Here is a 12810-nt window from a genome sequence, read left to right on the forward strand (position 1 = left end):
GCCATTGTACGTCACTTCCTCTAACTCTCCGGCAGACAAGTTGCGCTTGCTGTCGTAAACTAATCGTTGAAGTTTGATATCTTTTCTACTTTTCCGGTTTTGAAGGCTGTTTTGGAGAAGTAGCAGCGTTGCTCGTCACACCGTTGACTGGCTCCTTTTGGGAGACTGGTTACCGAATTTCCGGTCGTCTATATACACCCCCGACCCTTCGCGGGTACGGTGGCCGAGGAGTCTTTTTGGTGACGGAAGTACCGAACGAGTGGGTGTGTGCGCACGGTCGGTGCCAGAGGTGCACGTGGTGTCGGTGAGTGACCCCCCCCTGGAAGTCTGAGGATCTAATGTTGGACGCGAGACCCACTGCGGGAGGGAGGGAGGAAGGACGGGGATGCGGCCTGGAGACCTTGCTGCCAGCTGGGGGAGGAGATATTAACCCAGAGGCAACGAAGGTGGTGAAGTGTCCGCGTTCACAGCGCCCTAGGGAAAGTGCCGCTCTTCATCCAGGCCGCCTGTGAGGAGACAAGGTTGCTATCATTATTACTATTATTGAGCCTCCTTTGTGGTGTTCTGACCGAGGCTCAGGGGAGTTAGGTGGCGAATTCAAGGGCCACAGCGACCAAAAGGCACGGGTCATTTTTTTCACCAGGTAGGAGAGAGCATGTCTTTTCGAGGCGGAGGTCGTGGAGGCTTTAATCGAGGTGGCGGAGGTGGTGGCTTCAGTCGCGGCGGTGGCAGCAACAATCACTTCCGAGGTGGAGGCGGCGGCAGTTTCAGAGGCGGCGGCGGCAGAGGAGGATTTGGACGTGGGGGTGGCCGCGGAGGCTTTAACAGAGGCCAAGACCAAGGACCTCCAGAACGTGTAGTTTGTATGTCGGCTTCAAAACTTGGTCTACTTGGGGGATTGGGGGTTTGTGTTGTTACTCACCGAGTTTTATTCGGAATCAAGTACAGCTCTTACAGGAGATTACTGTTTGATTGGGGAGGCTGTCTATTAGTGGAGAATGCTGTAAACTGACTTGCAGTCGTGCTGTAGCATTTAAAGAGGAGATCAAGAAGGCTGAAGGCTTTCAGAATGCATTATGGAGGAGGTGAAACTTGAGCTCGGACTCAAAGGAAGAGTAACAGCTATAAATATGTACTGAGTGCTTACCTTTGTTTCCTCCGTTTTACAGTTAAGAAAACTTGTTCAGAGTTAAAAGTTTCTTTGCCAGGTTTATAAAGTTAGTGGTTAAGTGATCAGCAAGTGGTATGTTTGAGATACAAAGCCAAGTTTTTTGACTGCAGGGCCCATGCTTTCAATTACTGCACATAAGAGAAACAAGAAAAACAGTTTGCTTGGAAGGGAAATTACAGGAGGGGAAGTTAAGAAAAAGACCTAATTAGAGAAGTTTTGGAGTAAGCAATGTGAGATGAAAACATGATAGAATAGGGTGGAATGGAAGTCACAGAAAATGAGGCAGAGAGGTTTGAGTGGAATATAATAGAAACCTACCACATCAAAGGAGAGAGAGGATGAACATTGTTTAATAGAGATGTATGTGGGTTGTTACCCATATGCAGGATGGCTCCAAGAAGGGAATTGCTAGAGTCAAAGGCCATGGCCCAGCAACAGTTCATACAGGAAGCATTGAGAACCTGATTTAGGGTGGTGGAAGTTGAGGTGGGAGTGGGGAAGCTTAGATGGGATAGATTTCAAAACAAAATTAGTAGCACTTGGCAAATTCAGGTATACTGAGAATAAAAGGTTCCAGGTTTTGAGCTTGGGTGGTTAGGACAGAGAGCTGTTCTGCAGGAATATGTTAAGTATTTCATTGTAAAGTGACACTTAGAAATAAAGGTAGTTATTTCGAGATTCCAGGCTTCCTTGAAAAAGATTGAAGAGTCATTGGTGAAGAGGTGATAGGGGGAATGGGTGAGTTCTAAGGTGAAGAAAAAGACAGCCGAAGAACAAAGACTGATTCACAATTAGGAATTGGAAAAGGAAGAGGACCCAGGAGAATGATGCATAGTGTTTAGTCAATCAATCAATTAATAATTATACCAGTAGTAATTACATAGTAGTTAGAATAAAGTAACTGATATGTTGAGTGGCCTCAATATTAGGTGTAGATACTGTTATTAGCCCTGTGTTAAAGATGAGGACATGGAAGAAGAGGCTGAGTCACTTACTCCAGACCCCATAGCTAGTATATTGTAGAGCTTGGGAAGTCTCCTTCCAGAATCCATATTCTTAATGACTGTGCTCTTCTGCCTCAGAAGAAAACAGGTATGATTAAATCCCAGGAAGTCAAAAAGAAAGTATTCAGAAGAGGTTCGTCAATATCACTTGAAATAGTTTTGTATTCTAACATTTTTTTGTCCTGTGTCAGTGTTAGGAGAGTTCCTTCATCCCTGTGAAGATGACATAGTTTGTAAATGCATCACAGATGAAAATAAGGTGCCATATTTCAATGCGCCAGTATACTTAGAAAACAAAGAACAAATTGGAAAAGTGGATGAAATATTTGGACAGCTTAGAGATTTTGTATCCTTTTCAATTGGAAGATCTGGTAATCTCATTCAAAGGTTACTATTTGCTCTTTCTTAGGTAATTAAGTATTCATTAAATTAAAATAGCTGTTGCATTGAGTTGGACAGTATTGTTACAGATTGTAACATAATGGAAAATCAAGAGGGGAGAATGTATTTATCAATATATATTGAAATAATAGGCCCAGAAAGGGCTGACTTCTTATTTTGGGAAAGTTCTAGAAATTATGGCCATTTGTATACATGCTATAGGATTGAGGGTTTGCTTTGGATATTTGTGGTGCCTCTGAAATAGTATGGTAGAGTTGGAAGTTTATTTTTAAAGAACTCATTTTCTCTTGGTGCTCCAATGCTTTTTTTAACCTTTTCCATATATTGTAACCTTGTTGTCTTTAAAATTACACATGCATTCATGATACTTTCTTTGATTGTAATTGCTTATTTGTTCCTTAATAAAATTAATAGTATTTTTCAGTTAAATTATCAGAAAACATGAAGGCATCTTCTTTTAAAAAGCTACAGAAGGTGAGTCAAGTTTATCATACTGGGTCCTATATTTTGTAAGCAAATGACCAACCTTAAGACAGTCCTGCTTGAAGCATTTGAAACTCCCCCAATTTAAATACAACATTAGTGAATCTTTTGAACTGACATGTTTCATACTTCAAACATTGAACTTACTGACTTTTAAAAGTAATTCATGTGATATAGCCTTCCAGAAAGTATTCTTTGCTCATATTAGCAAATTCTGTGGCTGTTAGAGGATGTTTTATTAGTTTACATAAAACTCCTTATTAAAAAGCTTGTATGACCAAGCATCATTCTAAGTAAAGTATTAAAAGAAGGTAGATACTAAATGATGTTACAAGTAGTTCAATAAAATTTTGATAATGTGCTATGAAGGAGAAATGCAGGTTGCTGTGAGAATGTTTGCACTTCCTTGAGGAAGTGCGTTAGAAGCTGAGACCTGAAAGTTGAAGCAGAAAGATTCCCAAAGCTGTCTGCAGATCAGAACTATCTGAGGAAGCTTTTATAAAGACATATTTCTAGGGCCCACTCTTAGAAATGTGGCCCAATAGGCCTCAGGTTAGGGTAGGGCCCAGGATTCAGTTGTATAAAGGATAGCTCCTAGATGATTTTGACTTAGTTAGGCAAGCACTTGGGAACCATTGAGCTTGTCAGAGAGAAGCAGTGAGAGCATTCTAAAGTAGAGAAAACCGAATGTGTAGAGTCTCTGGGGCAGGATGCAACTTTAAGTATCTGAAAGAAGACGGAGGGATAGCTTGGGCATAGAACATGTAAGAAGGTTGGGCATAGTTGTTCGTTAGACTGGAGGGATAGGTAGACAGGCTAGATCACTTAAGGCCTTCAGGTCATGGTTAAGAATTTTTATTTTAGTTTCAATTTTGTTTTGTTTTTGAATAACAGGATAAGTAACAGTTAAATTTATGCTTAAAAATAGCATGATGGGGGAAGAGCACACCCCTGGAATGGGTCAACATTGTATGTGAAGGGGCCAGGTAAAAAGGCTTTGCAATAGTCCCAGAAGAGATGATGATAATTTGGACTATAGTAAGTGACAATGGAAATGGAGAAGAGTGTATGGGTTTATGAGAGATGAAGTAAATAGAATTGATAGGACTTGGTAATTAACTAGCTAGTGAAGTTGAGGAAGTGTAAAATAACACCATCTCTCATATGTCTGATTTCAGTTTCTACATGGAGAAGAGAGGAATTGGGAAAATATAATGAGTTCAGTTTTGGACATAATGAGTTAGAGATACTTGTGAAATGTTCAGATGGAGATGTGAAATAATTGGCAAAGTTGGACCAGGAGCTCAAATGAAGGGTCTGTACTAGATCAAGAATTGGGAAGTTGTCAGTTTACAGTCAGTAGATTAAACAGTCTAGGAAGAAAGTAGAGCGAGAAGAAAAGAGCACCTAAAAAGGATTTGGGGCATTCAATTTTGTTTGGATATGTTTGCATACCATGCAGTCATCCGGGGTGTACAATCAGTTTTCACAGTGCCATCTTATGGTTGTGCATTCATCACTACAGTCAACTTTTGAACATTTTCATAACTCCAAAAAAAAGATGAAAGTTAAAGTAAAAAAGAATACCCAAAGCATCCTATTAGGCTCCCCTTCCCCCCGTTATTCATTTGGTTTTTGTACTCATCTGTCCATACACTGGAAAAGATATATTTTTGAGCCAAATTTGACTGATGCCTCAAAGTTACGTGAAATTTGATGACCAAGTACTACTTCATTCATTCATTCATTCTTCTTATTATTATCATTAGCACTTTTTACTAATGTTTACTGAGTGCTTACTATGGCCAGGCAATGTATTAAGCATATTGTATACTTCTTTCATCTCTCTCTTTCAGCAAGCCTATGGATCAGTTATGATTTCTATTACTATATCAAGTTACTTGTTCAAGATTACACAGTTGTAAATGGTAGGTCTTAAAATTCAACCTAAGCAGCCTTGGCATATCAAAATAGAGTGAGATTCAGTGATTGCTTGATTTTCTAGAAGTACCTTCACCAAATTCAAAACTTTGTAAATTCCTGTAACAGTAGGATATGAGGTAGCTTTAGCTATGTCTGCTTGACTTTATTTTAATTTGTATTAAAATTATAAAAGATTCAAATAATCTGCCATTGGTGAAAGTCATCAAATATGACAAACAGCAATGTTAGAATCCTCAAGAACTTGAGATATTGAATAATAATCTGAATGAAAATACAAAATAATTATTTGAAAGCATACAAAAATAAATAAAAGTTGAATGAATGAATAAGACATGATGAAAAGACAAATGAGATTTGGGGGAAAAATGGCCTGCTTCAAGGATTTTTTAAAGTGATTACAGTTAAAAACTCAGTGGGCCAATACTTTGTGATGGTAATATATTATAAGTGTAATTAACAAAGCAGAGTGTAAGTATGGTTGAAAGAGGAAGGCTACAGTCATGTCAACAGAAGGAAAGCTAGAGGATAAAAACTGGGACTGTGTAACTTAATGAAACCCAAATGGACAATGATGGTGGTTAATTGTATAAATATAAGAGAGTTCTTACATTAACTAGAACAAACATATGTCACAATTATAAGGTGTTAATAATAGGGTGTTGTATGGGAAAAAATACAATTAATGTAAACTAAGATCTGTAATCATAACATTGTAATATTCTTTCATTAATTGTAACAAAGGCACTATACCGAAGCTAAATGTCAATAATGGGGGATATAAGGGGTATGGGACTTTTTCTTGGAAGAAATGAGATTTTCTCATATTGACTGTAGTGGTGAATGCATAACTATGTGATTATATCAAGAGCCATTGATTGTATACTTAGTATATACAATATATACAATCTGGTTTATATGGTATATGCATAAAACTGTTTAAAAAAAAAAAGGCTTTGGGGCACCTCCCAAATTTAAATATCTGTTAGTGGATATTGAGAAGTAAGGAAGGAGGCAGAAAAGGAGGCAGCAAACTAGGAAACAAAAGTTGAAAGAACAGTGTTTCCAGGAGGGTGTACTCATCTGTGACAACTTGGTGCTAAAAAGTGTTCTTTGGATTTAGCAACATAGAGTCCGTTAGCTTTTGGTGAGACCAGAAGCAGGATTGGAATAGATGAGATAAGTCAACACCTTGTTGCTAGCAAATGGCGACTGGCTATAGAAACTCGGACAGTTACCAAATAGGAAACTGCACTGCTTTTGGTATGCCTGCAGCTGAAGATACCCAAAAAAGTACTGAGAAGAACTTCTCATTAGGCTACCTGGAAAAAAAATTCTTGCCCATGTGCCTGACTTTTTTTTACAGCATTATTTATTTGACGATTTAGGTTTTTTTTTTTCTTTTGTCATTTGCTTGTTTTTTGGTCACAGATTCTAAGTTCAGTATATTCTATTTCTCCTCATTTCCAGATCCAGTACTATGCTTAATTCAGGCCTGCCTTATCTACTTATCTACTTCAGGTTATTATAATAGTCTCTAGATCAATGCTGTCCAGTCTGACTTCCTGCAGTGATGGTAATTCTTGCCCAATACAGAAGTCATTACTACATATGGCTATTGAACATCTGTTGTGGCTGGTGTGACTCAGGAATTGAATTTTTAATTGTTACGAGACACATGTGCCATATTGGACAGTACATATTTAGATAGTATTTTTGAGAGGATTGACTCTAAAGGGAAGAATGATAAGGTGATAGCTGGAGAGGAGTACACACATCCTAAGTTACTTAAGTTTTTTTAAGCTCGCTATGAATGCTCTGTGTAGAACTGTGAAACAGTATACCTCCTTACATTTTATTATCTTGAAAAATGTCCTTTTAACCCCAAATATAGGGTGGGTTTAGTTTCCACATGTCCTCTGTTACTTTGTATGTTCAGTAAATATTTATTGATTTGGTCCTTTATTAAAGTCTTGAAATAGGTAATATGTCAATGCTTTATTTTTAATTTTAATGCTTTTTAATTGTTTAATTTTTCTTATGTCAATCCCATTGTGTGAAAATTTAGTTAAATTTTAGATGTCATTTTCTATTTCTAAAGAGAAAATGAGATTGAATTGCTCTTGGCTTTTATTTGTATGCATGGAATGTTTATTATGTGCCAAAGTTTAAATGCTTTATATATATATTACTCTTTTGATTCTTACAACAACTATGTGAGGTAGATACTTCATTATCTTCATTTTACAGTTAAAGCTAAGGCACTAAGAATTTAAGTCCTTGTACATGGCTACACGGTAACAAGTGGTAGAGTTGTGATTTGACTTGATTCTAGAGTCTAGGCTATTAATGATTACACTGTACTGTCCTCCAAGCATCACACTTCTATTGTACTTCCAGTTTTATATAGACCCATATAAGCTGCTGCCACTGCAGAGGTTTTTACCTCGACCTCCAGGTGAGAAAGGACCTCCGAGAGGTGGTGGCAGGGGAGGTCGCGGAGGAGGAAGAGGCGGAGGTGGCAGAGGTGGTGGCAGAGGTGGTAAGTTACTTGTTGGGGAAAATTTCTAATGAAATTTTAGTATCATAGCTAATTCATTTTCTCTTACATTTTAGATTTGAAGAAGACTAGAGAGTGCAACTTAATTTTGTATATAGGCGAAACTTCTTAAAATTTATTTCTTTTTAGTAAAGCTACTTTCATGTCTTGGCAGATTGACAGTAATAATGCTTAGTGTCACGAACTTATTTAAAAAGAAGAAAAGGTTTATTCATGTTTTATTTGGCTTATTTAAATAAAGTATAAGGTTATCTTCACTGAATTTCAGTTTCTTAATTAATGTTACTGAGTACTGATTGTATGCAAGAGCTGGTCATATATTCTTTTTTTTTAAATGTATTTTTAAAAATTGTGAACTTTAACATATATACATAACAGTGATAGCTTTCAAAGTGCAATTTAACAAGCAGCCAGAGAACAAATTTCAAAGAATGTCATGGGTCACAGTTCCACAACTTCAGCTATTTCCATTATTGTAAAATATAACATACATACAGAAAGATGTTAACTTTTGATATACAGATCAACAAAGCAGTATTTATATAGGCAGTTTCAAAAATTGTTATGGGTTACATTTCCACAGTCTCAGTTTTTTCCTTATTATGAAATATAGGGTATATACAGAAAGGTGAAGACTTTCAAAGCACAATTCAACAAGTACAGAGCAAATTTCAAAGAATGTTATAGGTTACAGTTCCACCATGTCATTTACCTCCTTCCAGATATCCCAACACCCCAGCATCTAAAAATATATATATATTTATATAAAGTTTCAGTATTCATAGACCTCTGTTAAATCTTATCTTGTTTTTTGCTACTGCTTCCTCTCACTTAATCTCTTTCTCAGTCTTCAGGGGTGTCTAGGCAGTGAGCACCCAACTTGTTCATGTTGAAAAGGGGGTGTTGACAGTATGGGGAAGGGAGCTGCATCTGATTGTTGTTCTTAAAGAGGCTGTTGCCTCTGAGTTTTAGGACTTGTCTGGCATGGGAACATTCTGGTGGATTTAAATTTCTGAGAGATAAAACTTAGTGAGTGAATCTTTTATAGAATTTCAGGTAGGGAACTAGTATTTGGGGACTACTTTTGGCAAGGGCATGGCATACTGTGGCCATTTGGGATATCTAGCTGGAGCTTGCATAATAGTAACCTCCAGGATAGCCTCGTGACTCTATTTGGGATCTCTCAGCCACTGTAACCTCAGCTTGTTACCTTTCTTTTTCCCCCTTTTGGTCAAGTAGGCATTTTCAATCCCTTGCTGCCAGGGCCAGGCTCGTTCCTGGAAGTCATGTCCCACATCGCCAGGGAGATTCATTCCCCTTGGAGTCATGTCCCTGTTTTGGGGTAGGTTAATGAATTTATTTGCCTAGTTGGGCTTAGAGAGAGAAAGATCACATCTAAGCAACAAAAGTGGTTCCCTGAAGGTGCCTCTTAGGCATAATTATAGGAAGGCTCATCATCCTTTTTACAACCCTAAGTTTCACAAGAGCAAGCCTGAAGTCGAGGGCCAGATTTATTAAGTAGTGTGTTCTTAATTTCACCTAATATATAGTCTATCCCAAGATAAATGGTCAATTTCTTACATTATCTTCACTTAGTTGTACAATCACCACCACTCTCAACTTGAAACAATTATCATAACATAATATATCCCAGAGCTCTTATTAGCTGCTAATTATTCATCCCTAGTACTAGTATAGAGTTGGTAAGATATTCCTATTAAGTATAGTCTATAGTATGTAATGAGTAGTTTTTCTATATACCCCTTGCCTCTAGGCTGTGCACACCACAGGCTTCTGTGGGGGAAGAGTGGATGCTGTCACAAGTCTGCTGAATCCCCTCAAGGGCGCTCTCATCTGTGGGGCTGTTAAGGGTTATCTCCCCAGCCACCTGCAGAGATGGGGCTTAGAAAGCTGTTTACTCCATGCTTGGTGGCCAATCCCCAGCTTGGCAGTCCTCGGGCTGTGAAGGGTTATTTCCCACCACCTGCTAAGATGGCTGCACGGGGCATGGAAAGGTGCCCCTTTCTGCACTAGTCTTCCTGCTCCAACTGCCAGTCCGTTGCACAGGGCCTCTTGGCCATGGGTCTGTAAACAGTTATCACTCCAGCCAAGTGCTGAGGAGCATGCACGGGGTGTGGAAGGCTGCTCCCCTCTGCACTCAGCAGCCAGCTCCAGCCACCTGTTACCCAGCGATCATTCTGGGCTGAACCCTCACCGGTCCTAAATACAGTCTCTCGGTCTCTCCAGCTACTACTCAGTATGTGGTATTGAAGTCCCTGCCCAGCCGGTGGAACCCTGAAACTGCTGTTCTGTAGCACTTTCTGTCCTTTATCTAGTGTTTTTCACAGAGGAGAATTTTGCTCTCACTCCTGCTCCACCATCTTCCTGGCTCTGGAGTGGTGATGTTAACCCTTTATGGGGTCAGGTTCAGGAAATGGTTGGTTCCACAGAGGTGGTTGGCTGGGAAAGATAGAAGTTATTGCTCCACCCATGTATTCTTTTAAGACTTAGCAAAACCTTGTGAGGTAGGTGATAGTATCTTGATTTTATGAATAAGGAAACAGAGGCTTACAGAAGCTAATTTGCCCTAATGAAACAATTGGCAGACCCAGAATTGAAATCCATACCTTCTGATGTAAAGGGCTATTGCCAGCAAATTCATTGCTGTGATTTTGATGCATGTATTTCCCCAAGACTCTGGCACATTCACTATGCAGAGCATGTAGATGATGAGCAGTGTTGGGGTGAGGTGGGGCTGCAGCATTTGTTATGATCAGTGAATGGTGTGGTGAATGGTTGAGAAAATGATGGGCAGAGCCAAAGTGGCAGGGGAGAGGACTTGAAAACTGGGCTTTGGGCAGCTTTTTGTTACTGGATCAGCAAATAGTAAACTCTTGTTTTCACCTTTGCTTCTCTCAGCTTAATGATCTTTTCAGTCTATAAATGTAGATGTTTGTCTGTAGCTAGAAGGTAATCTCTTAAAGATCTGAGCCCATTCCTTTCTTAATTTTTTTTTTTTTTTAAGGGGAGGAGGTGGGCACTCTGAGAGAATAATAAAGTGAAATCCTATCATTTCCATTTCAGAGCAAAGTCACCATGTCTTCCACCCTTTGTTCTTAGGATAAAAAGCCTTAATCCATGGTTCAAAGAAAGTATTTACTATAAGCAAAAGCTGAGGGACTCATACACTTAGCAATAGGGTTAAATCACATTTTAAAATAAGCAGAATACTTTTAGTTTCCTGACCAATTGGAAAACTACTGCATTTTCTTCATTTTTGTCTCTTAAAAAATTAAAATATGTGGATCCGTATTTCTTGTTCTTTATAATTTAGGATTGTATTGATCTTTGTAGTTTTATCAGAATATGATAGGCTACAACTAATTAATGTTTCCCCTTTTTAGGTGGCTTTAGAGGTGGAAGAGGAGGTGGAGGTGGGGGCTTCAGAGGAGGAAGAGGGGGTGGTGGTTTCAGAGGTGAGTGAAAATGGCTGAATTTTTAGAACTGGTATTGTTTACTGTTTTCTCTTTATATTGTTTCTGTCTGCAAGCAAGTGTATAGAACACTGGTATTCTTTGCTTTTGCCTAATGAATGGCTTTATTTTATAATATTCTTCCTTGCTTGACTCCCTTTTTTCCACTTACTTCTAATTTACTTTGCTGTATTTTTTCTACATTTTCAAGTCACCTTAATCTTTTAAAAAGTAAAATATTAATATGTGTCCATAGGATTGATAAAGTTTATAAACCCCACTCGTTACTGTTTATGTCTAGTTAATTTTATTACTCCATTTTGTACCAGCTGATTGTTTTCAGAAATATCACCAAAAAAATCATTTGAGTCATGTGATATGTTATTAAAAAATAAAGATTAATATGATTTGTAATTGAATCTCTAACTTTAACTTTCTCTTAATCAGGGAGAGGACATTGAGCATAACAGTTGACAAAGAGGCTTCACCAGTTAACTTCTGCATTATTGATCTACTTCTACTTTGGATCAGGGAATTGGTTATTAAAGCAAGTTTTGAAGAACTGGTCATTTTATGATCTGGAACTACAGCATCAACATCAAAGCAAAAATAAGTGCAACAGAGTAGTCAGTTTTCTGAAAGAGCGTGAACTATGTCTTTTAATGTTTTCTACAATACCTGGCACTCTGTGGGTGCTTAATAAATGGACAGTACTTTTCATTTGAAGCATATTTGAATTTTTAAAATAAAGTTTTTTATTCCTTTCAGTTATTTAGAACTGAGTTTATTAAACCTAGCCTATTTTTGAAGTTAAATTCAACTAAAGCTTAAACCTGGTGGATTGCAGATAGAAAAAAGGATTTGTTTACATATACTGATCTTTTTAAATAGGCTGTTACAACCATACTTGGGAATTAACATTATTTCTAAATTAACACCCCTTTTCAAAATACTGCTTTTGCATAATAAGAACATCGGCATCCTATATTGTGTTTTCCTTTTGTATATTAGTACATAACTCACTGTGTATGACAAGCAGTTTCTCTAATTGCTGTTAAAAATTGATTAGAAAATTTTAGCATTTATTATGAACTGCTAAAGTTGGTTTAAAGTCTGATTATGTGAGAACTATTGTTCAATAAATTTTTGAAGAAACATTTAATTGTCCTCATGCAATGTAGATGGAATATTGAAAGTTTTTTACCAAATGCTTTTTTTTTTCTTTCTTTAAGGGACTTAAAGGTTTAAGATGTTATTAACCATTAGTAAATATTTGCTTGTCTACTACATGTTCAGATTCCTGGGCAGAGATGTTACAAATGCAGTTAGCTTTGGTCACCATTGCTAATATAGTTTTAGATGTTAAAGAAATACCATGATATAAACTAGAATACCATGATATTGGATCACTTACCATATGACTGATTTTTTTTCTCTTTCCATGTGTCAGTCCCCAGAAGGATTGCTGTTTCTATTTTTGTTAAATTTTCTAGCATGCTCTACCCCATTCTCTGTTAACTCTTGAATGCTAGTTTGAGTAGCATAAGGTATTGCCTATCTAACAGTATTTTGGGCTTCGTGTTTCTTTTGTGATTAATGGTATTGCAACAAGATTAATAGAACATATAGGCTGTAAATATATATGATAAATAAGTATTTTGAAAATTACTCTTTCACAGGAAGAAGTAGTTGTGCTTCTACAACTTAGTAAAGGGGGCTGTATTTGTTTTAGAGTGACTTTTGTATGACATTCTCAGTGAGGGTTAGGGAAAGGGA

At 37.7% G+C, this 12810-nt stretch overlaps 1 protein-coding gene across 2 annotated transcripts; it reads left to right on the forward strand.

Moving 5' to 3' along the window:
* Positions 1–30: 30 nt before the first annotated feature.
* GAR1 (GAR1 ribonucleoprotein) lies at positions 31–12189 on the forward strand. Of its 2 annotated transcripts, none has more exons than XM_037830458.1 (7): positions 31–304; positions 644–863; positions 2367–2521; positions 2992–3051; positions 7402–7543; positions 10966–11037; positions 11482–12189. In XM_037830458.1, the coding sequence occupies exons 2-7, from the start codon at positions 656–658 to the stop codon at positions 11493–11495; spliced, it is 651 nt and encodes a 216-aa protein (XP_037686386.1). In that variant the 5' UTR covers positions 31–304; positions 644–655; the 3' UTR covers positions 11496–12189. The 2 variants fall into 2 exon arrangements, with proteins under 2 accessions (XP_037686386.1, XP_037686387.1); XM_037830459.1 differs by lacking the exon at positions 31–304 and adding an exon at positions 334–521.
* Positions 12190–12810: the final 621 nt, after the last annotated feature.

This window comes from Choloepus didactylus, chromosome 3 (genome assembly GCF_015220235.1).
Source record: "Choloepus didactylus isolate mChoDid1 chromosome 3, mChoDid1.pri, whole genome shotgun sequence".
Taxonomy (NCBI): domain Eukaryota; kingdom Metazoa; phylum Chordata; class Mammalia; order Pilosa; family Megalonychidae; genus Choloepus; species Choloepus didactylus.